The sequence below is a fragment of the Biomphalaria glabrata genome, chromosome 4 (assembly GCF_947242115.1).
Source record: "Biomphalaria glabrata chromosome 4, xgBioGlab47.1, whole genome shotgun sequence".
Lineage (NCBI taxonomy): Eukaryota > Metazoa > Mollusca > Gastropoda > Planorbidae > Biomphalaria > Biomphalaria glabrata.
Genome location: NC_074714.1, coordinates 47,231,909 through 47,257,925, shown reverse-complemented (window position 1 = coordinate 47,257,925; position 26,017 = coordinate 47,231,909). Strand labels below are relative to the sequence as shown.

At 35.2% G+C, this 26,017-nt stretch overlaps 1 protein-coding gene across 5 annotated transcripts in view; it reads left to right on the top strand.

Moving 5' to 3' along the window:
• The window catches only part of LOC106055008 (wnt inhibitory factor 1-like), a 165,211-nt gene that overhangs the window by 86,344 nt on the left and 52,850 nt on the right, over positions 1–26,017 (top strand). For all 5 annotated transcript variants that reach the window (XM_056026537.1, XM_056026539.1, XM_056026538.1 and 2 more), the window contains exon 3: positions 1,901–2,037. In XM_056026537.1, the coding sequence (XP_055882512.1) occupies positions 1,901–2,037 (137 nt within the window). The remainder of the gene's footprint in view (positions 1–1,900; positions 2,038–26,017) is intronic.

Below are 26,017 nucleotides of genomic sequence, written 5' to 3'. Positions count from 1 at the left end.
ATTCCGTATCATACCGTAGCAACTATGGCTCGAAGGGGCCTGTTGGGTCTGGGACATGTCTGACCGGGGCCAACAGGGAGCGTTGAAAGAAAGTCGTTGATTACTTTTGTGAAGTGTCATGACACTCTTCCTAGTAATAAATTAAATTTCTATTTGTAAATATACTGATATATAAAGGATGACCATCTAATTTTTTTTTTGGTTGTCGGGGAGGGGGGGGGGGCATCATATTCATTTATGACATTGGGTTGAGTCCCGAAATGAAGTCGAATTCCGTGAATAGACTATTCGCTGGGTGTTAATTTTGTTTTTTTATAATACTCAAAGCGTATTGTTAATGGCTTTGTGACAAGAGGGACAACAAGGGTAGCTACTTTTTTTTTCAATAAGAGTTGGTCCCCTTTAGTACTTGATTTAAGTCCCTGTTAACTGTTTACAATTGCCACTCTCTCTTGAGTCCTTGGGCTGACCAGTGTATTTTGAACAAAGTCTCCACTATGTTTAACTAATACGTGTGTTGTTGTGCTTTAACTGTATTACTCAAGAGAAGTGTGCCACTATTATGGGAAGAGTGTTTCAATAATGAGCTAAGTAGACTTTATTTATTTGTTATTAATACGTTGGCTTATGTAGATAGTATAGTCTACTTAGTCTCTTATCCTCCCCTATATATTTTTTTTGTAAAAGACATCTTTTGTTTTGATACGAGACTGTAGTGTGTCACATGGATTATGTCATTTAATTGTCATGACATCATAATGACATGTATTATATTATTGTAAACCATCGTTTTGATTTTTGAGATGAGACATTATTGTGCCTCTGTGATGCTGGTTCTTTGATTATTTTGAACTGAACCTGTCCTACTATTTTGATTTGTTTCATTATTTCATTTTCTTTTGGGAACCTTTATTTCCATTTATACATTCCATGATCTTTTCTTTTGTTTCTAAATAAACTCTTTTTTTTTTTTTGTTGCAACTGAAACCTCCGTATTATTACTTGTCTGTCTCAGTAATTTTGTATATCTAGAGGCTATAGTTAATAGCCTAGATAATATAATTTGGGACCACAAAGTACAACTAGACTAACTTGCCAGTACAGCAGAGGTCACTGGTCTTATGACCTAACCTAATACTAGGTCACAGGCTTTTTACCGTTGTCTCATCTTAACATTATAATAATAGCCATTTATTAAACAAAATGTACGTCCTACGCGTATCCATGAGGTAAACTCTTCAAAAGGATTTAAATTTCATGGCTGACTCATGCAACCCGTTCCATGTCTTAGTGACACATAGATGGAAAGATGACTTATGTGTATTTGTCCCAGCATGTGGGATGAAGCTAAGTAAACGAAGAATACTCTCTGTGTGAGCAGTCGATGTTTGCACTTTACGAACGTTTGTACAAATCATGTTGTTGGAAAGTTTTAATGATGCTGCTGGAACCCACCGTGTAATTAAACTAGTTCATAATTTAAACAACTTCTTCATTCGAATGTTATTGTCTAGAGTGGAATATCGTTAAGAAGATAATTGTGTGATCAAGCTTGGGAGGCTTTCTGTGTGATCACGATTGGTAGGCTGTAGGTGTGATCAAGCTTGATAGGTTTTTTTTGTGTGAGAGACTTTCCATGTGGTCATGCTTTTGAGGCTTTTCTGTGTAATCACAATTGAGATCCCTTTTTGTGTGATCACGCTTAAAAGGCTTTCTGTGTAATAATGCTTGAAAGGCTTTCTCATAAATAAGTTGTTTTTTTTGTTCCATAGGTCCTGCCTTTTTGTTTTGTTTTGTAACTACTTTGTGAAGTTTTTATTTTACTTATTTATACAAAGTCATGTTTTGGATATAGATTTATTTTCTGAATATTTTTGTTTTGTTTCCTTTGACTCTCCAGGCATGGAGATACTGATACCCATCATCCAGGACGGTAAAGTGTCCCCCTACTTAAACAATGCCATCTTAACCGACCAGTTTATCATCCCTGCAGAGGTGGATACGGTCAACCTGACCTGGCAAGCCGGTCAAGAAAGTGTAAGTCACCTTAGTCTCTAGGTGTGTGTTCACGTGAGAATGAGTGCCTGGTTCTCTGTGTGTCACGTGAGAGGTTGGGATCCAACAGAATCTGAAACATGAATGATTTGAACAATTTCCCATCTCCTAAACAAGAGAACATCAAATGCTCGCTTTCCTCTTCCAATACACCAACACATCGGTATGCCAGCGCACCCAACACATAAACACTTGCCCCTTTCCCTGCAGCTGTACATCATCTCTTCAACGCACGGCGGCCCCCCAACAGAGCCCCCAACTGAGCCCCTAACAGAGCCCCTAACAGAGAATCGTGCATATAGCCATGGAGTATTCAAAGTGGTGTAACAATATGGCCAATGCAACATATAATGTTGCTATTCTAATGAAACTTGTCAGGACGGAGCTAGGAGTCTTCCTGCATCTTCCTTTATCCCATTCCCTTGAAATTCCTACCTAGACATCCAGACATATATACATTGAACACGTTTCCGATCGTTAGTGTGTGTTGCCCTTTCAACTTGTGTAGACTTTACACTTTCCATATAACTCGCCAATATCTACCAATCACACTGCTGTTTTTTTTTCCTCGGGGTTCTAGGGCAGAGAGGGGGGGGGATGGGGCGGGGTGAAACAATATGTTCACCAGGTGGCGCTAACGCGTTAAGTAGGTCTCAGTGTCTCCTCACTTCATGCCTGGAGAGGAAGTAAACGTTACTTGATGGGAGGGCCAGAGGGAGAACCCACCGGAGGGTCACTGTCAGCTTAAGGGGGGGAAGGGGCACTTTTTAACTCACGGTTTCGTTACTTCTCACATCATTGTGTGCGGGAATTTAAGTGTGAGTGATATGAGAGAGTCAGAGATGTGGAAAAGAAAAAAAAAGCAAAGTAAGAACTCTCCATGTGTAAACCTTTAGCCATTGAAGACTTCACCATTTTGCCTCGGCAAAGAAAAACAATTGTGTCCAAAGCACATTGTTGTCGCTGGCTTAATAGCATGGCTACGTTTGCTTTAAAATGTTCATAATTCATTATCGTATCCACTTTACAGTAGCTTTTAACTACTGGCACGGGCAACATGAAGATATTTGATCCTGATGTGATATTTCCTGTACTGCCAAAACTATCAGCCTAAACATGAGAAATGTTGGCTTAGAATACTCCAGTACAATATGTTTTATTCTATCCATCTGTCTGGTCAAAGTTTTAACACGTTATTTCTTCCACACCCATTCTCGTATCAAATTGAAACTTTGACCAATTATTTATTGGCATAGCAAGACATGAATCGATTTTAAAAAATTATAAAAAAGTCAATTATTTACTAGTAATTTTTGTGTTGTTTGATACCAAAATGTAGGGTTTGGTCCACTTAGATAATTGTACACATTAATTCTACAACACCCAGGATCAAGTTGAAGTCTTAAACATATATACCTAACGATACGTGAATCAATTTTGAAAATTAATCAAATTAATCATTTTGTCTGTCTGATTAGTCAAATTAATTAATTTGTCTGATTAGTCAAATTAATTATTTTGTCTGATTAGTCAAATTAATTATTTTGTCTGATTAGTTAAATTAATTATTTTGTTTGATTAGTCAAATCAATTATTTTCTCTGATTAGTCAAATTAATTATTTTGTCTAAAATCAAATAAGAAAAATAAATTCAGCATTATTGACTGCTATATCTGTAGGTGCGGAGGCAAGCTTTGCTATTTCATAAATATTTTGTTTGTTTTTAAATGAGTTTGATGGTTATAATTTCTAATCAGTTATGAGAAACACTTGCAGTAGGGGTATTTAAAAAGTTAATGTCAGTAATAAATCTACATGGTTACTACACAGATATTAATCAGAGATGATCTATGGTTGAAAAATATGTAAATAAATAGCATTTTTATTGTATCTGGTGTACAGGATAAGGGAACTGCTGAAGATATGTTTTTAAAAAGGTATATGATAATACATCCGAGGACAGATGTAGACGGCGGAAAGAGAACTTAAACCGACCACCGGCAGACAACGGTTATGTCTGCGCTGCATGTAGGTCATAGCGTGGACTATGTATCCACGTAAAATACTGCACTCCTCTTTAATCTTCAGACTCGAAGACAAGACTTAGTATTACTAAATGAACAGTTTTATGTACTAGCTAGCGCCGCGGTGTAGAATTTACTAAGTGCTTCTGTTGGTAGCTCATTATTTTTTTTTGAAATACTTTAGTTGGCAATATTTAACTACATTTAGCGTCCTTGACATTATCTGAGACTCCTCAATAAAACTGTGATGACATCATTGACATAATCAGCTCGCAATGGATATCCACAAAAAAACAAAACTAGGACAGGAATATTCTTGGCCTAATTTTGTTTCAATCTATACTAGAAAAGGAATTTTCCTGTCCTATTTTTTTGGTTCTATCAATATTAGAGCAGGAATTATTTAGACCAAATTTTTTGTTCACTCAAAACTTGAACAGGAATTTTTTTTTATCTATTTTTTTTTTCAATCAATGATAGATTATGAATTTATTTTGGCCTAATTTTTATTCAAACAATACTAGAACTGGAATTTATTTTGGCCTAATTTTTTGTTCAAACAATACTAGAACTGGAATTTATTTTGGCCTAATTTTTTGATCAACCAATACTGAAACAGGAATTTACTTTAGACTTACTTTTGTTCAATCTTCGACAACGTCAGTGTCCTTAGAAAAAAATAATTAAAAAAAGCCTAGGTATAGTGAACGTCTGTGTATGTCGTTGCTATGCAACAGCTCTGTCGTAAACAAATTGAATTGCCTACTTCTTTTCTGAGCAAGAAAAGACATAAATAATTGTGTCCTATATTAAGTAACCTACTAGGGTACAGACTGTAGACTCTATTCTCTAGTAGTGCCTAGATTCAACAATTGATAATCAGCTCGGAGTATCATCATTCAATATTCCAATCACTAAATGTCAATATTACATCAACAATTCTGACTTTTTTATTGGAGATTTTTTTTTTACATGGAGGCAGATCATGTCATTTTGGTGTATCCGGTGTGCAAAATACGGGACTATTGATACGCCAAGTATTTGAATCCGTCATTTTATTTTCCACTCTGTCAAATCAAATCTCTTAAGCTCTTTCGTTAGCAACACTACATTAGTTGGCAACACTACATTTGTTGGCAACACTACATTTGTTGGCAACACTACATTAGTTAGCAACACTACATTAGTTAGCAACACTACATTAGTTGGCAGCACTACATTAGTTGGCAGCACTACATTAGTTGGCAACACTACATTAGTTAGCAGCACTACATTAGTTGGCAACACTACATTAGTTGGCAGCACTACATTAGTTGGCAACAATGAACTTTTAATATGGTTTTTTTTTTGTCTATTTATTTCAAAATGTCTCCTGATCTTTTCTCTTTCCTTAGTACGTTTCTTTATATCGGTTTGTCTTCTTTTTTTTTATTGCTCCAAGAAGGCCAAAGTGACCTTACAAATCAAACTGTGAACAAAGATAAGATAACTGTGTTTATCTTTTGGTGTTAAAATTCCGAATATGGTTAATCCATTGGTTCTCAACAATGACCTTACAATAAGGCGGCCCCGTGACTTTTATTTATTTATTTCATTTTTTAAAATCAGAAATGTCTGCGTGTCCTATTCTCTCGTCCTCTAAGTCAGAAATGTCTCCGTGTCCTATTCTCTCGTCCTCTAAGTCAGAAATGTCTCCGTGTTCTATTCTCTCGTCCTCTAAGTCAGAAATGTCTCCGTGTCCTATTCTCTCGTCCTCCCCAGACCTCGTTCCATCTTCCCATTGTTCCACTTCCCTTCTTACAGTTAGATCCTCACCATCAAGTTTGAGAGTTCAATCATTTTGATGTATCCCCACCTTCACCTAGCCCTTTGTCGTTTGGACTGTTGGGGCGCCACTCAAGATCTGTTGATCTTCTTTCTCCATTCCTTTTGTCTTTTGCTTTGGATAGAACCTCTTTGAATGACATTCTTTTATGTTGTCTTCCCATCGCTTGCTCTGTCTGCCTCTTCTCCTTTTTCCTGGTAGTTTTTCCTGAAGGAAGGTCTTTGTGAGTCCTGAGGACCTCGTAATATGGCCATAGAGTAATAGTTTACGTTTTTTGACAGTATTTAGCGCTGAACTAATCCTGTCCACGATCTCTTCTTTTCTGATGCACCTTTGTATTTGATATCTAGGATCTTTCTGTAGCATCTCAATTCTATTGCTAAGATCCTCCTCTCTAGCTCTGCAGTCAGCTTATAAGATTTGCAAGCATATAAGAATGTGGCCATGACACGTAGTTCATCAATCTGATTTTAGTGTCAATGGCTTTACCTTTGTCTTTCTATATTGTTTTGAGTTTTTAAAAGTGCAGCTGTGGATTATGCAATTCTGGCCAGCAGTTCAGTTTTAGGTCCATAATCTGAGACGATAGCTCCAAGGTATTTAAACCTGACAGTAGTTAGCTTGTCACCTCCAATACTGACGTCCTTTTTAAAGCCCTGTTGACTCTTGATGTATCCAGCAGCTTTAAACCGGATGTTGAATGTAGATCCACGTCATCTAGTTCTAGAGTTCTAATGTATCCAACAACTTTAAACCGGATGTTGAATGTAGATCCACGTCATCTAGTTCTAGAGTTATAATGTATCCAACAACTTTAAACCGGATGTTGAATGTAGATCCACGTCATCTAGTTCTAGAGTTATAATGTATCCAGCAGCTTTAAACCGGATGTTGAATGTAGATCCACGTCATCTAGTTCTAGAGTTATAATGTATCCAACAACTTTAAACCGGATGTTGAATGTAGATCCACGTCATCTAGTTCTAGAGTTATAATGTATCCAGCAACTTTAAACCGGATGTTGAATGTAGATCCACGTCATCTAGTTCTAGAGTTATAATGTATCCAGCAACTTTAAACCGGATGTTGAATGTAGATCCACGTCATCTAGTTCTAGAGTTATAATGTATCCAGCAACTTTAAACCGGATGTTGAATGTAGATCCACATCATCTAGTTCTAAAGTTCTAATGTATCCAGCAACTTTAAACCGGATGTTGAATGTAGATCCACATCATCTAGTTCTAAAGTTCTAATGTATCCAGCAACTTTAAACCGGATGTTGAATGTAGATCCACATCATCTAGTTCTAGAGTTCTAATGTATCCAGCAACTTTAAACCGGATGTTGAATGTAGATCCACATCATCTAGTTCTAAAGTTCTAATGTATCCAGCAACTTTAAACCGGATGTTGAATGTAGATCCACATCATCTAGTTCTAGAGTACTAATGTATCCAGCAACTTTAAACCGGATGTTGAATGTAGATCCACATCATCTAGTTCTAGAGTTCTAATGTATCCAGCAACTTTAAACCGGATGTTGAATGTAGATCCACATCATCTAGTTCTAGAGTTCTAATGTATCTAGGAAATCTAATCCGGATTGCACAGGCCAAATGTGACCAAAGCTCACGTGACTTGAGTTCGGAACAAGCTCAGAAACTTAGGCAACAACCTCAACCCGGACATTATTTGTTTGCAGTAAATCAACATATAGTCAGAATAATTTTACAATAAATATGTTAGATTTAATCCATTGTACGCATTCTTTTTGGACACGGCTGGACTTGGGCTGATTAGACTGATTGCTTCATATTCGGCCCCGCACTTGGCTGGGGCACCGCAATTGTCACAGGCTTTTAAAGATATTGGCTTAAAGGGTTAACATATTTAGTGCAATGGACGTAGCTGTAATTAACCCTCTTGCGCCAATTGCGTTTGAGTTGCTTCCCAGGCATGTTGTATAACAAACGTTGCTATAATTAATAGTAATAGTTATTAGAGTTTAAAAAAATAGAAGAGGGACCTCGCAAGCATACATTAAATTGGGCCACGCAATTCGTAAGGCCGGCCCTGCTGTTGGTGTGTCCTACTAGCGGTAGCTAGAAGAAATATTTCCATGTATGGCGTAGGAGAATTTATTTACATGCAATGTACTTATTTATTCGTAAATTCGACCAACAAGAAAGTTGTTTTGTTGTTTTATCTTTGTTTTTGCACAAGAAAAAGGTCGACCTTGATTTGAGGCTTCTATGGGGCAGGTAAGAAGATCTGAAGCGACGTGGAGGTCGAAATGTTGATATGGAAATGAAGTTATCACAAGGCGACACCCGCTTGACATTCATTGCTTTGTCCTCCATGGGCAATAACACCTGTAGCTCTACAAATTAAACACTGGCATTTCACTCCCCTTGGCTCACACCGTGTCGTCCCCTCGGTCACGTGGTAGGAGGGGACGCTGGCGTGAAATGGAAAGGGGGGTGGCCGGGTGACAGTGGCAGTATTGACATGTGAAATAGGAGAGGTGGCGTAGGCAGAAGGGAGGGGGAGCGCCTGTTAATGACTCTTGCATTGACACTGGGGTGTGAGAGGTGGCACCTGGTAACCGAAGAGTATTCGGCTTCCCCTGTGGCCTTGCTGGGCGCTCTGCTCTCTTTCTTATATCTTGTCTATTTCCACCTCTACCCCCAGCCCCATCCAATCTTTCTCGGTCCTACCTCTACTGCGCCGTCTTAAAGGTAGAGTCCAGGAAAGAGACGGAGAACCTTATGTATTTAAACCTAGCCTCACGTTGACAAGGGGATTTTGTCCTGACCTGCGACCTCTCCACGGAGGTGAGATATAAATAAACTCGTGTCGAATTTGCGCACCTTGGCGACGCAAAGCATTCTATCTCGCTCAATCAGTGTACAGTAACAGCTAATTACACACTGGCATTTGGCAAAATCTTTTTTTTTTTTTTTTTTAAAAAAAAAAAAGGTCCTTGTAAGGGTAAAAGCCGCTGTTCGACTGCTTTATTGATTCTTATGGAACTTTGTTGTGATTACAAGGACTCTTTTCTCATATAAAGTTTAGATCTTAGAAAGTAGAAATGCAATTAAAAATCGGATTTCATTATATTTTGTGACTTGCCAACTGTAGGTGTGACAGCTATCGCAACATCAAAATGTTACTTTTGTAATACGGAGGTCATATTCATATATTACTATCCCATGGTCTAAACCTTACCGTGACCTTTAAAGAAATACCCCCCCCCCCTCCTGTCAACAATTATAGTTTTACATTCCTTTTTTTTTAAACTTGTATTACAATGAAGGCAAAGAGTATGTCTCTAACCCGCTCCCCCTTTTTTTTTAAAATTCTAGTTGTTTTCCATGTGAGATCTGGCAGCAGACCAGATGATTATAAACAATAAATGACTTTTATCAGCTAGTATTTGATTAGTCTTTTGATAGGCCGGCAATTTCCTTTCTCACACCCCTCCCCCCCCCCACCTGTGATATTTCAATCTAGTGTTTCCTATCAAAACTTTTACATGATCATAAGTCTTTTCATTGCGACAGACATAGGCCTGTGTATATATAGGCTAGAGTCTGGAAGAAGGAAATAACTTCATGTAACTTGAAAACATGTATATTTATTGTTGTCGGATTTCCGAATTCTGAAAAGTTGCATGATCTTCAGTCTTAGAGATTAAACAAAACTACACAGCTGTATAATAAAGTACACAAAATTGCAAGACACAAATTTTCGTTTCATAAAAACTCTTTTATCGACCAGTCTATATTTATTTATGTCTATGGTGACAGCTTAGGCTATTACCTCCCCTAAATATCGTGATCAGAGTTATCGTTCTTCTTCTCTTCTTTGTAAACGGCACCTTCGAATTTTCGCACAATTTCGTAAGAAATTTAGCGCTAACATTAGGATTTTTTTTTTTACGTTATGTCTTGCTTATAGCAAAACTTTGTCTTTTCAAAAAATGACACTTTGTTTTGAGAATGAAACCTCAGTCTAGCTAATGTTCCAAATGTAATAATGAAGTAGTCCTGTGTTTAATATAAGCCTGTAAATAAAACACTTTGCTTCAGTAACATTTAAGTTATCTGTTCAGCCATCTTGGCTCCAATATATCTCGTATTTAGGATCAAGGCATAAGTTAGGATGAAATCCACTGTTTCGGAGTCTCTATAGGTATAGTCTGGGGCGTATGCAGAGGCGTAGTGAGGGGGGGGGGGGGGCACGATGCACCGGGTGCCACCCTCCGGAGGGCTCCACACACAGAGAGGTGCCAAAAATATTATTGTAGATATTTTAGTGAGGTAATACATTCTAAGGTTATTGTATTCTATTATTATTTAATTCTTTTTGTTTATAAGTCTATATTTCTATGTTACGTTCATGGAAAATGGGTAGGGGTGTCGCCAATAAAGAACCTTGCCTCGGGCGTACGTTTTGCTCACTACGCCTCTGGATGTATGTTTTTATTTTGAACCTAAATAAAAAAAAAAAAACAGGGTAGTGGACATTGGCTTTGAAGTTTCCTAGTAGTCTGTATTTAGTCAGCTCAAATTTGAGGAGGTATTCCAGTGGTCACTTTAAAGTAGGAGCGTGTTGGAAATTTAAAAAAAAAATGACAGTGTCATAATTGACTCTAATTGATGACTTTCTGAACTTTGTCATGAAGTTTGTATATAGGTAAGTGACCTATAGGTCTAAACATAGATCATCGTCTATTAAAAAGTATTTCTTAACAACAAATTCAAACAATGGTTGAAAGTTAATGGACATAAATAATTGTATTCTATAAACAAAGAGAAATGAGAAGGCTGACACACTCGCTAAGGGTGGGAGAACAAACTCACAAATAAACTCTGCACTCTATCCAGAAGAAATGAAGAAACTAATAGTAAATAAAAGAAATGAGAAATGGACAAGCTCTCATCCGAATCACAAGAAAGATGGTGCCTATTATAAGCTATCCCGACAAGATCGACTCAGGACCGGACACAACAGAATGCGGCAACACATGTACCGGAAGCTCAAAATTGGAACCAGTGAAATCTGCCCATGTGGAGTGTCACCATGTCATCCAAAACTGCTCTCTCTACCAAGAGGCCCGTATAAGACACCGGCCCCAAAACACCCCAATAGAAAGAAAACTATATGGAGAGCTCCCTGATTTGGAAACCACTGCGCAATTCATCTCATGTATTGGTCTAGTCATCTGAACACTCCAACATAAAAATGAGAACGAAGAAGAAGAAGTATAAACAAAGGATATAGTGATTTACATTTCCTTCCTCCCTTGGCCATTCGTTTACTCACACCTTAATGCACTCTTCACACTACGAAATAAAATATAGTTCTTTGGATTTCTTACGTCTTAGCAACATGAAGAAAAAATTAGTCATCCGGTGGTTGGTAATCTGTCTCATCTCTTGGCGAACTATTTCAGACAACGTAATTTATGTTGTAGGACTGGTGTATAACGGCGTGCATTAAATGATGTAGGGGGCAGTTCGTTCTGGTTATATGTTGGTTATTTTTTTTGGTGATTACACTATGAAGTACATTGTGATGTAGATCTACTTTCGAAGTCGCCCCTTGAGAGGTGAATTGACGTAGCAAATAATGTTGACCTTTAACCAAATAACAGACCGAAGTTTGGAATGTTCCGCCTAAAAAAAATTAAAACAAATTATGAGAATACATTTTTATAAGTAAAGAATGTTTTTGATACAAATCTCTTGCGTATTCTACAAGTGTTTTAGTTGTATACAGAAACACTTCAAAACTAAATGGGTTCAACTTCACAGGACAGATGTGAATACCAAATTAGTAAGAATATATGATTCACTAATAACTCTACATCTTTATAAATCAAGAATTGATAAAAAAAAACCAAACCAAAGTTTAAATCACTGATTACATCAGACATAATCATTTTTAGCAGCCCCGAAAGCTGATTTTAGTTTTTGTGTGGTTTTTCTGTCCGTCCGTCCGTCCTTCCGTCCTGTTTAGATAGCAAAAACTAGAAAAAGCTAGAAAAGATATTGAAAATCCGATATAATAATATCTTAGATCTTGCGAAGCAACAGTTGCTTTTTTTTTAAGCGAAACAATTATTTCCTAAAATTAAATATGCAAGCAGTTATTTTTTTCTAAAAATACACCCCCTTTTTAATAAAACACGTCAGGGGGAGGTAAGTCTTTATAATAGATCACAAATTTTCATTAATAGCTCTGGCTTCATTCACAGTTTTGCGCAATGAAAAAAAATTGCATCTAAGGTCAAAATCTAAAAATTATTAGTGTCTCGTTTTAATTTTTTACCATTTATTAACTAACTTGTTTTTCAAATGTTGCAATTTGTTCAAAAGATTTTTGACACGAACCTTGCTTTAGTTGTAACTCTTTTAAACGGATTCCACTTTTAACGCGCACTCTCGCTGTCTCCATGAGATGCACCTGACATCAATCTAAATTAGCCAAATAGAACCCAGATGCTATATTTAGATTTAAGATAATTAATAATAAATGATTAATCGTGAACATTTAATAATTTTATGACTAAACGTGGAAGAGATGATATAGGGTGTTATTATGTTTTCAATACTAATCTGTTATTGCATTACACTTTGATCTAGATCTAGACTAGAAAATATTCATATTTTTCATGTTACCATGTATAATGAAAATTTTCTTATATTTCTGAGTAAATTTAATCTAGAATATATTTATATCTAAAATAAGGTCTAGATCTTTAGATTTCTAGTTATTCAAAATCTAATTTCTCCTTTTTGACAAAATAAATAAATATAGCCTTATATAGGCCACTATATAAAAGTAAAAGTAGTGTCCCTTTCAGACATTGCGATCTATGGGGCCGATGATGTGAAGGTCATCTGTTTCTTTGGCCGACGGTTAATGAGCAGTGTGTCATGTGACCAGCACAAAAACGAACTTTACTTTCGCCAACTAAAGTCAGGTAGCCTTTTGAGTTGGGTGGACTCAGGGGCGCCCCTTGTCGTCACCGAAATTCGAATCTAGGACCCCAGCTTCGGAAGCCAAGCTACTATAAGTCAATGAATATCATTATCAATAATAAGTTGTTCAGTTATTGTTTTCTCTTCAAGTACGGTATGAACAACGCCAAACTTATTTTTTTTTAATCTACAATCACTATTATGAAATATTACATTTAGTTGTGTTTTTTTTCCCGAAATTTCTAGATAAATAGTTCTTCAGTTTGTTTTCAAGCCAGAAACATCGCCAAAAGTGTTCTTTAAAATTGTATTACATTAGATCAGTAATTCTCAAACGTTTTCTCTAACGGAACACTTCGCACATTCTGAGTATTTAGCGGAACACTTTGCTTATTTTTCAGAGAGATTAATTCCCGTGGTGGCCTACTAGCTAATTATTCCAGTAGTTTGTGGAACACCTATTCAGGCCTCGCGGAACACTAGGGTTCCGAGAACACAGTTTGGGAAACACTGGATTAGACAAAAATAAAACTGTTGGTTTAAACAATTCTTAGTCCATTGGCGAATCCGGTTTGTGGGGGGGGGGGGCGCCTCTGTAATCTTGTTTTTAATTAATTTTTTTTTTTAAGGGACGCCTCCTAATTATAAAACTACAATAAGTAAGGTCAATTTTTCTAGACAGGAAATGAATCGCTTCCAGATGTGTTAATGTGTTATAGTCACGTGACAATGTTAGCCTTGATGTCAATTGCTTTTGAAAGAAAGAAAAGAGCTGACGGGAAAGTTCTGGGTGTGAACGTTGAGGGTGTACTACGTTATGTCGTTTTAACTTTTTTTTCTCGTTATAGTTGTTATTGATGATGTTGTTATTGAGTTTGTTAGTTTCCTGGTACTTTGGTTTGCGCTCTGGACTGTCGACTCTTTGGTCCTTGGCTTGAGCCCACCGCCATCTGTTTTTAAGATTACATTCGCTCTCAGATTTTAATAGTCATCACAAGCGCTTGGCTTCCGAACCTGGGGTCCTAGGTTAGAATCTCGGTGAAGATTAGGATTTTGAATTTTATTGGTACCTGAGTTTAGTTGTGGGAAAAAAAGGCGGTTGGTCGTTGGCCACATGACACCCCGCTCGTTAATCGTTGCCCAAAGAAACAGAAGACCTTAACATCATGTGCTCCATAGACTGCAAGGTCTGAAAGGGACACTTTACTCGTACCTTTACTTTTTATACTAGCCTATTTAAGGCTATATTAATTTATTTGTTAAAAGGAGAAATTAGATTTTGAATAGCTAGAATCCTAAATATCTCAACCTTATTTTAAATATAAATATATTTTAGATAAGAGTTACTCAGAAATATAAGCAAAGCCCTACCAGGATTAGAGAGAAACACGAAAAATATGTATATTTTCTAAACTAGATTTAGGTCAAAGTCTAATGCCATTCTAGATTAGAATTGAAAGCATAATAACAGGGATAGTACGTAGCTGGAGCATTCTAAAATCATAAATTGTTCTGTTTTGACTAGTTCTCTGTGATTTACTATTCTTAATCTGCTTTGTTTAAAATGGGCGCCATTTTACTGGAAACGGGAGTGGGGAGGGGGTCACTGTGCTGTCAGTGAAAGCAGAAGACTATGAACATGTCAAAACAGCAGCCCTGAGACAGCTGCGGCGCCCCACCCCATAGTCCACGCCCCGTGACAGTGTCGAGTTCAGCTCCTGAATATCAAGTCATCTTAGCAGTCAAGCAGAACTACTTCACGCGCTTGTTTCTAAACTTTTGGTTCTAACAGAACTCCTTCAGAACTATATACAGAATATATATAAAAAAAAACAAGCAAAATATTTTTTTAAATACTTAAAAAAAAAAAAACAAAGCCATATCTCTCAGTAATGCAATGTTAAGCTCCCTTTATCTAATTAAAACTTAATTAATCATTCACCATTAATCAATTAACTAATTGGTTAATTTTTTTTTTAATAAATTCGTGTTTTGTTAGATTATGAACAATTGTACAAAATTCCAATTTGAGAATGATAAGCGGGAGAAGGTTTCCTTGCTGCCATTTCCAAAAACAATGAAAATAAACGTCGCGTGAGTTTGAATTTGAAATTTAGTCGAACACGTTAGCCACTGAGCTATCCAAGTCTTATGCAAGTAAAAGGTTTTGTAGTCTATTGTTAGTTTTCAAATTTTAGCGAACTACCTAATTCTCTACACAATGTCTATCTTCCCTTAGCTTTGTAGGCCCTACTGTCTCTATTGATTGCCTTCTTGCTTTTTATTGGTTTATTTTTATTGTGTGGTCATCGACAAAAAATAATTGATCAAAGTCTTAACTTGATCCGAGAATGGGAAACGGTAGAAATAAGGTGTACAAGATTCCACCCAGACAGACCGTGTGAGTTCAAATAAGCTTTGCAATCAATTCTTACTTTATGTTCAAATAAAATAGTAAACTAAACATTAAACATTTTATTTTTATTGAAAACAAAAAAAAATAATAATAATAATAAAAAGAACCCAAAACATATGCGTTATTAGTGAGGTGCTCAATTAGCCTAGCTAACCAGACGTACTGCTTTGTGTAAAATTTTAGATTTAACTCTTTCTCTCCGTTGTTATTTTTCCGCTTTTCGAAGGAATTCTTCATTTTGCTCATTACTGTTTCACTACCCTGTTATGATTAAGCTTCAATAGCTTTGTTGTTTGTTACCAGAAAATGTTGTATTTGGTATAGAATTAATGGAAAATGCAAGCTCTTTTTATATAACACAAAGTCAAGTTTATAAAATTAAACATTAGTTTAATTTAATGAGGTCAAATCAGCGATGGTACCGTCGATTAGGAGAGAAAGAGTAAAAGCAAAGAATAGTTTTCTACATGAGTTTTCAACTTTTTCTTTGGCCATCTGCCTAAATACTTTATGAAACGCGGTCACTGTGCAATATTTTGAGAATTACAGTTTCTTTGGGGGTTTTTTTAAATTAATTTTACTCATTCGCTTAACCCAGGATTTTTTTTTTTTTGGAAAGGGGTGGGGCGGGTAAAAAGCTCTTTTTATTTAACATTCACAAGTTATTCAAAGAAAGATAATCGCTCCATAAGTTGTACAAAGGAGGCATTATCTTATGTTTATCTGGTTTTTACTGATATTTATGTAATTTATTAAAATCTAAAATAAGATTGATGCCACATTTATTTACTAGGATAGCCACACACTTTTCTTTGCTTGGAGTCATGCATCTAAAGTCCCTGTCATTAGCTAGCACATAGGAATACTGAAGATATCTAGACTACAGTGTAAATTTAGTGGCTGAAAATTTTGTAGATTCTATTATATCAATACACAACTTCATAACAAAAAAAAAAAAAAAAAAAATAGCTAGGCTCTGATTCTAACTAGAGGCCAGTTTCTTATTAGTGTCAGCGGATCCCGTTGAACAGAATCCAACTGACCAGCCAGAGGCTTTCTGGCAATGGTATTTAATATCCTCATTAGGTCCCGTGAGCTGCTGATAAGGTGGTCAGATTTACGGTGGTCAGTGCTCTGGTCACTCGCCTTAGTAAACTAATTACTTCTTGACAAAGTAGAACTTTTTTTAGATAGAATTTTGGACTTGATTAGAATCCTCTTCTTGTAATTAGTTCTGGACTAATGTTTTTTTCAGTTTTAAAATCTTTCTCTTCTAGTCAATGTTTCTCTTTCAATATATTTTTTGTTTTATTGTGTCTTTCGTGTATTTTGATTTTGTGTCTTTGTATATTTTCTTCTTTTCTCTCTTTCTCTCTAATTGCTTCAGTTTTCTCGAGACACATTATGATTCGATCTTTTTAACTGTTTATCTTTCTTACGCCTTGTTCTTTTTTTTTTCTTCTCTTTTTTAGCGGCCCCCGAAAGGGGAAAAGACGCTATTAGTTTTGTGTGGCCTGTCTGTCAGTCCGTCTGTTCGTCCGTCCCGTTTAGATCTCAGAAACTAGAAGAGAAAATGAAAATCGGACACCATGATATTTTAAATCATTCAAAGTTCTGATGCAACGACTAATTTTTCTTTTCCGAAAATAAACCATCTAATTTTTAAAATTATATATGCCAGCAAATTTTTTAAAATAATTATACCACTTTTCAATGAAAAACTTAAGGGGAAGTAACTTTTTTAAAAAGGTCATGGACTTCTTCATTAATAAATCAAGCTTCTTTCATAGATTCGCGCATTGGTACAAAACATTGGCATCTAAGGTCTCAATGGTAAAAGTGTCAACGGATCATTATAAAATATATTTATCATGTATTAACTAACTCATTGAATAGAATACTGATTCAAATGTTATTTATAAAAAAGAATTTTGATACGAACTTTGTTTTAGTTATAAGTTTCAAAAATAACAAACTACTTATTTCCCTTAACAGTTTGCATTCCCTTTACACATCTCCCACAACTTTTATTCCCCTCAAATTTCTATTCCCTTAATTTTCAACCTTAAAGCAATGTTCCGACAGTTCATGATCCATTAGACCTGGGCGGACATTCTCTACATAAACAAATACAATTTGGAAAGAAGAAAATAACACGTAACGTTTGCATGAGAACTTTTTTTTATTTTTCCCTTGTGTAAGACGAACTAAAAAAAAAAAAGGTTCAGATGAAGAAAATCCCAGTAAAACTCCGATATTTAAACGTGACTGCAAGAGCTAGTCACTAATAGAACTTTGAGCATTTGAGGCTAATTTTACATGAGCTGAACGGAAGCAACAAAACGAGATTCAAGTCAAAGTCTCTTCATGTTTCAAAATACCCAGAGAAACCTAGTATTTAAGAACACTGAAAGAAGCAATCTCACAGGTCTCAATGGAAATACCCAACTGAGGGAACACTGGCTGTGATAATGCCAATGGCGGGCATCTTCCTGGTATCGCTAATCTCTGCTGACCCACTTTGTAAAACCACTGTGATATAAATGACCGGATCTCTGAAGTATATAAATGACCAGGTCTCTAATGTGTACAAATGACCAGGTCTCTAATGTATATAAATGACCAGGTCTCTGATAGACATAAATAACCAGAACTCTGTTCGTTATAAATAATAATATATAATTATACATGAATCCTAGAAGTTTAAACAATAGAACCATTAAGCATGTATTTGCGATGCACTTGTTGAGACAAACGATCTTAGTTTGTTGTCTGTCCCTTGGTTATCTGCTCTTACCTAGCCAGTTCCTGGCTGATCAGGATTTATAACCTAAACTGTTCGCCTTTTTGCTAACACAGTCACAGTCCCTGTACTTTCTTGTCCTTTAATAATCTTCTTTGCTCTTAGAAGACAATTTTTTGAGGACAATTTGTCTTCACTCTAATCTTAAATTAACTTCAATTAATGTTTCAAATTTATTTAGTTCTACTCCAGACTTATCTGGTAGAAATCGGACCACCAAAAAAAAAAAGGGATGTTTATCTACGGGATTGTCAACATAAAAGTCCTTCACCTTGCTAATCTGGAGTACTGGATGTCAATTCTGCTATAAAATAAATTCGCTCATGAAAAAAAAAAAACAACCTCCCCCGTCTTGTCCAAGATGTGTCTAGAAGTGCACAGCCGGCACGCCCAAACATGTCTGGACTACGTCGGAAGATTCCAGGAATAGATGAAATGTCAGGAAGGCGAAACTATATTTCTGTGAATCCCGATACGCGCGCACAGAATGTTGCGCTCCGGTGTCTGTAATAAGATTTATGACCGGGATGTTTGGCTTGGAATCTGGCATAGAGTAACTGAAGTGCAAATAACGGAGGGGGGGGGACTATTACATCCACAAAGGTCAGTGCTGCTGTGTTGTATTGGGATTATCTTAAAGCGAGCTTAATGTTATTATCAGATCAGTGGATTAATTAGGGCCGGATCTACGGCTCTGCAAGACCATGCAGCCGTTCAGGGCCTCGGCCTTAAAGGAGGCCTCCACATTTTAAAAAATATATAATATTTAACAGATCATGCATTTTAAATCTAAGAAAATAAGAGAAAGGAGATTAAATTGACAAATTATCTCTTTCTTTCTTCTCAAATATGACATGTTTCTACATACATTAACATTCACATTGGGGCACCACACAAGAACTGTCAACCGCCTTTCTCCATTCCTCTCTGTTTTTTTTGTCTTGGATAGAATTTCATTCACTGACAGGCCTGTCCATTCTTTGATGTTGTCTTCCCATCACTTTCTCTGCCTTCCTATTCTTCATCTTCCTGGTACTTTAATCTTATTAAGTGCAATTATATTAAAGAGGGTAGGGGCAGCCACAAAAAAGTCCTTACCAGGGCCTTCGCTTACTGAAAGCCGGAACTGGCATTAATGACCGTGAATTTTGTGTTTGGATAATCGTTTGACATCGATTGTAATTATATTAATCTTCAGATGTCATATTTGTGTTTGTATGTATGTTTGTACGTATGTTTGTTATTGTTTGAGGATTTAATGGCCGAAAGTTTTAACCCAAGTGATGTTTAGTTCAAAATCAGATCCAGAAGTACATTGGGGTTTTGAATTCAGAATGTGTTCAACTCCATGTAGCTTGTTATACATGGTGGATCAGTATTGTGCTGACCACGTGAATTCGTCCTTTATCTTTTAAATAGAACCGCGTGCGGTTTACATTACCCGTCTTACAGACGTTTAGATTTGAAATAAAATCTATTTTTAATATATAGATGTTAAGTGTTATTGGTCGTGTGTAGAACACATTTAAATGCTCGATACATATAGCAAAATACTTGATACGGGCCTACCTAGATCAAAATACTTGATACAGGATAACAGAGATCAAAATAATTGATACGGGCCTATATAGATCAAAATACTTGATACGGGCCAACATAGATCAAAATACTTGATCCAGGCCTACATAAATCAAAATACTCGATCTGGGCCTTCTGGAATCTGAATGCTCGATCTGGGCCTACTTGAATCTGAATGCTCGATCTGGGCCTAGTTGAATCTGAATGCTCGATCTGGGCCTTCTTGAATCTGAATGCTCGATCTGGGACTGTAGTTGAGTCAGTAATTGATTGTTGGTGCGCCCACACTTGCCAGTTTATACATGAACTGAAAGTGTGTAACGTATACATCAGACTAACTGTTCAACCAAGTTAAACCCAATGACCTTAGAAGTGACCTAAGAAGTTGGAATTGATGACGGCCACGTAGAAGTTAGTCTTGATAAATTCGATATTCCTTTGGGTCTTCTGAGATCATTGGGACACAGCCCGGCACTTCATCAGTAGGATGGAGTTTACGTCCAAGACTTTCACTCTGACAGTAGTAACATTTGTTACGCCGTTGCTATACCGTTGTTAGGGAATACATTATAGTTGATTTAGATCTAGTGACACTATGTACTATAGAGTATGAGTGACACTTATCTAGCCACGTAACGCGAGGGTGTTTGAATTTGGTAAACACGGTTGAAAATGTAACTCTTGAATATTTTAATTACAAAAAGTTGTATTGTAGAATAAATATGTGCAAAGTATGCTTTAGATATAATGATACAATAGAAATAAATCCATATTGAAAATATGGAAATAAATCACAATACATTCTGAATCACTTCCCAAATACTATTCTCTTCATTCCATAGAAAAGATTGATCTAAATTGAGACCTAGAAAGAACAAGAATTTTTATTTTACATTTTAAACCTATTTTTAGCTCCCCTGGACTTTTTTTTCTATATTAAGCTCTACTACAAGATTTTGGTAGTGACCAGAAGGAACACGGAAAGATGTCATACAAGTCGCTTGCCAGATTGGCTTGCTATATTTCACACACTTTTCGTAGTTATTGACAACTGACGCGTCTTATATGTGACAATATTCTACCAATGTTGTTGTTGGGGTTGCTACTGAGATTCTTCTCAACGTCAGCTCACACCAGGGATGATCGTCTACAACTTTGGTCCAAGGTATCGAAAGAGACTTTTAACTTCACTTGTGACATTTTGACTTACAGCTACCATTGTCGATTTTCATAAAGCGCAGGCAAATCTATAAATAGAAAGCTTTTTGGTGTATGCGGTGTGCTGAATATAGAAGTATTCTTAGCCTAAACTTCACATTGTTTCCAAAACTACATCATCATTTAGAGAACTTGTTTAGCGCTGTAAAATCATCAAAATAATAATGTTCAGAATAGTCAAAATATTTTTCACAACTCGATCTGGCTCTTAAAAAATCAATACTGCATAGCCTTTAAAGCATATTAATTACTGCATAGCCTTTAAAGCATATTAATTACTGCATAGCCTTTAAAGCATATTAATTACTGCATAGCCTTTAAAGCATATTAATTACTGCATAGCCTTTAAAGCATATTAATTACTGCATAGCCTTTAAAGCATATTAATTACTGCATAGCCTTTAAAGCATATTAATTACTGCATAGCCTTTAAAGCATATTAATTACTGCATAGCCTTTAAAGCATATTAATTACTGCATAGCCTTTAAAGCATATTAATTACTGCATAGCCTTTAAAGCATATTAATTACTGCATAGCCTTTAAAGCATATTAATTACTGCATAGCCTTTAAAGCATATTAATTACTGCATAGCCTTTAAAGCATATTAATTACTGCATAGCCTTTAAAGCATATTAATTACTGCATAGCCTTTAAAGCATATTAATTACTGCATAGCCTTTAAAGCATATTAATTACTGCATAGCCTTTAAAGCATATTAATTACTGCATAGCCTTTAAAGCATATTAATTACTGCATAGCCTTTAAAGCATATTAATTACTGCATAGCCTTTAAAGCATATTAATTACTGCATAGCCTTTAAAGCATATTAATTACTGCATAGCCTTTAAAGCATATTAATTACTGCATAGCCTTTAAAGCATATTAATTACTGCATAGCCTTTAAAGCATATTAATAACTGCATAGCCTTTAAAGCATATTAATTACTGCATAGCCTTTAAAGCATATTAATTACTGCATAGCCTTTAAAGCATATTAATTACTGCATAGCCTTTAAAGCATATTAATTACTGCATAGCCTTTAAAGCATATTAATTACTGCATAGCCTTTAAAGCATATTAATTACTGCATAGCCTTTAAAGCATATTAATTACTGCATAGCCTTTAAAGCATATTAATTACTGCATAGCCTTTAAAGCATATTAATTACTGCATAGCCTTTAAAGCATATTAATTACTGCATAGCCTTTAAAGCATATTAATTACTGCATAGCCTTTAAAGCATATTAATTACTGCATAGCCTTTAAAGCATATTAATTACTGCATAGCCTTTAAAGCATATTAATTACTGCATAGCCTTTAAAGCATATTAATTACTGCATAGCCTTTAAAGCATATTAATTACTGCATAGCCTTTAAAGCATATTAATTACTGCATAGCCTTTAAAGCATATTAATTACTGCATAGCCTTTAAAGCATATTAATTACTGCATAGCCTTTAAAGCATATTAATTACTGCATAGCCTTTAAAGCATATTAATTACTGCATAGCCTTTAAAGCATATTAATTACTGCATAGCCTTTAAAGCATATTAATTACTGCATAGCCTTTAAAGCATATTAATTACTGCATAGCCTTTAAAGCATATTAATTACTGCATAGCCTTTAAAGCATATTAATTACTGCATAGCCTTTAAAGCATATTAATTACTGCATAGCCTTTAAAGCATATTAATTACTGCATAGCCTTTAAAGCATATTAATTACTGCATAGCCTTTAAAGCATATTAATTACTGCATAGCCTTTAAAGCATATTAATTACTGCATAGCCTTTAAAGCATATTAATTACTGCATAGCCTTTAAAGCATATTAATTACTGCATAGCCTTTAAAGCATATTAATTACTGCATAGCCTTTAAAGCATATTAATTACTGCATAGCCTTTAAAGCATATTAATTACTGCATAGCCTTTAAAGCATATTAATTACTGCATAGCCTTTAAAGCATATTAATTACTGCATAGCCTTTAAAGCATATTAATTACTGCATAGCCTTTAAAGCATATTAATTACTGCATAGCCTTTAAAGCATATTAATTACTGCATAGCCTTTAAAGCATATTAATTACTGCATAGCCTTTAAAGCATATTAATTACTGCATAGCCTTTAAAGCATATTAATTACTGCATAGCCTTTAAAGCATATTAATTACTGCATAGCCTTTAAAGCATATTAATTACTGCATAGCCTTTAAAGCATATTAATTACTGCATAGCCTTTAAAGCATATTAATTACTGCATAGCCTTTAAAGCATATTAATTACTGCATAGCCTTTAAAGCATATTAATTACTGCATAGCCTTTAAAGCATATTAATTACTGCATAGCCTTTAAAGCATATTAATTACTGCATAGCCTTTAAAGCATATTAATTACTGCATAGCCTTTAAAGCATATTAATTACTGCATAGCCTTTAAAGCATATTAATTACTGCATAGCCTTTAAAGCATATTAATTACTGCATAGCCTTTAAAGCATATTAATTACTGCATAGCCTTTAAAGCATATTAATTACTGCATAGCCTTTAAAGCATATTAATTACTGCATAGCCTTTAAAGCATATTAATTACTGCATAGCCTTTAAAGCATATTAATTACTGCATAGCCTTTAAAGCATATTAATTACTGCATAGCCTTTAAAGCATATTAATTACTGCATAGCCTTTAAAGCATATTAATTACTGCATAGCCTTTAAAGCATATTAATTACTGCATAGCCTTTAAAGCATATTAATTACTGCATAGCCTTTAAAGCATATTAATTACTGCATAGCCTTTAAAGCATATTAATTACTGCATAGCCTTTAAAGCATATTAATTACTGCATAGCCTTTAAAGCATATTAATTACTGCATAGCCTTTAAAGCATATTAATTACTGCATAGCCTTTAAAGCATATTAATTACTGCATAGCCTTTAAAGCATATTAATTACTGCATAGCCTTTAAAGCATATTAATTACTGCATAGCCTTTAAAGCATATTAATTACTGCATAGCCTTTAAAGCATATTAATTACTGCATAGCCTTTAAAGCATATTAATTACTGCATAGCCTTTAAAGCATATTAATTACTGCATAGCCTTTAAAGCATATTAATTACTGCATAGCCTTTAAAGCATATTAATTACTGCATAGCCTTTAAAGCATATTAATTACTGCATAGCCTTTAAAGCATATTAATTACTGCATAGCCTTTAAAGCATATTAATTACTGCATAGCCTTTAAAGCATATTAATTACTGCATAGCCTTTAAAGCATATTAATTACTGCATAGCCTTTAAAGCATATTAATTACTGCATAGCCTTTAAAGCATATTAATTACTGCATAGCCTTTAAAGCATATTAATTACTGCATAGCCTTTAAAGCATATTAATTACTGCATAGCCTTTAAAGCATATTAATTACTGCATAGCCTTTAAAGCATATTAATTACTGCATAGCCTTTAAAGCATATTAATTACTGCATAGCCTTTAAAGCATATTAATTACTGCATAGCCTTTAAAGCATATTAATTACTGCATAGCCTTTAAAGCATATTAATTACTGCATAGCCTTTAAAGCATATTAATTACTGCATAGCCTTTAAAGCATATTAATTACTGCATAGCCTTTAAAGCATATTAATTACTGCATAGCCTTTAAAGCATATTAATTACTGCATAGCCTTTAAAGCATATTAATTACTGCATAGCCTTTAAAGCATATTAATTACTGCATAGCCTTTAAAGCATATTAATTACTGCATAGCCTTTAAAGCATATTAATTACTGCATAGCCTTTAAAGCATATTAATTACTGCATAGCCTTTAAAGCATATTAATTACTGCATAGCCTTTAAAGCATATTAATTACTGCATAGCCTTTAAAGCATATTAATTACTGCATAGCCTTTAAAGCATATTAATTACTGCATAGCCTTTAAAGCATATTAATTACTGCATAGCCTTTAAAGCATATTAATTACTGCATAGCCTTTAAAGCATATTAATTACTGCATAGCCTTTAAAGCATATTAATTACTGCATAGCCTTTAAAGCATATTAATTACTGCATAGCCTTTAAAGCATATTAATTACTGCATAGCCTTTAAAGCATATTAATTACTGCATAGCCTTTAAAGCATATTAATTGTAAAAGAAATAGAAATAGAAACATTTTAACAGTTACCAGAACAACTCAAATTGATAACATACATTTTTTAAAGTTTTTATATATTTTTTGGTCACTTTTTTAAAAAATAAATTGGACACTTTTCTTATAGAGAATGGAATGCTATGCTTATTAATAATGCCTAGAAGCCCCTGCATTTGTAACCGCTTCCGGCTTCCGTCAAAGCAATTTTCAATGCATCAGCTCTACATAGTTTTTTTTAAATCGGCGTACATTCAAATCGATCACTGCAGTCTTGGGCCTTATGTTTATATCTTTCTGCACGCGCCTTTAAACACAGCGGTCTCATTAACGTCTCGAGACAGGTGACGTGTCTTGAAAATACAAATACCTCTCAGTAGTTTTACGCCAAGTGTCTCTACCTGGAGCAACATCTTCAGCCCTGATCTGGCACAACGCTTTTCAATTATTTGATTGTTTAAAAAGAAAAAGTGGGGGGGGGCTCGCTAATTTTCTTCCAATGTCCCTTCACGTCTGCGTCTCTCTTTCGCGCCATTGTGTGCCTCACGAGTTTCCGGGGGTGTGGAAATGGTAAATGTATTATCTCGTTCAGCTTCACCTGGAGGTAGTCAGAAATGTCTTCCAACACCTGTAAACGATTAACTGCATCTGTCTATACCTGTATCTCCAGCTTACTTCAAACGTTCAATTTACCGCAAATATCTATTTGTCTATTTCCCATTCTTTCTCTCTCTCTGTCTCTCTCTCTGTCTGTCTCTCTCTCTCTCTCTCTGTATTTTTTTTCCTTTCTTTTCCTTCATTTTCATTTTCTTTCTTTCTGCCTTTGTTTCTTGTATGCCTCTTGTTTATGTATTTTCAATATTTATTTGTCTGTCTGTCTTTCTGTCTGTCTGTCTCTCTCTCTTACTTTTATTCACTCACTTTTTTTTTTTAAAGTT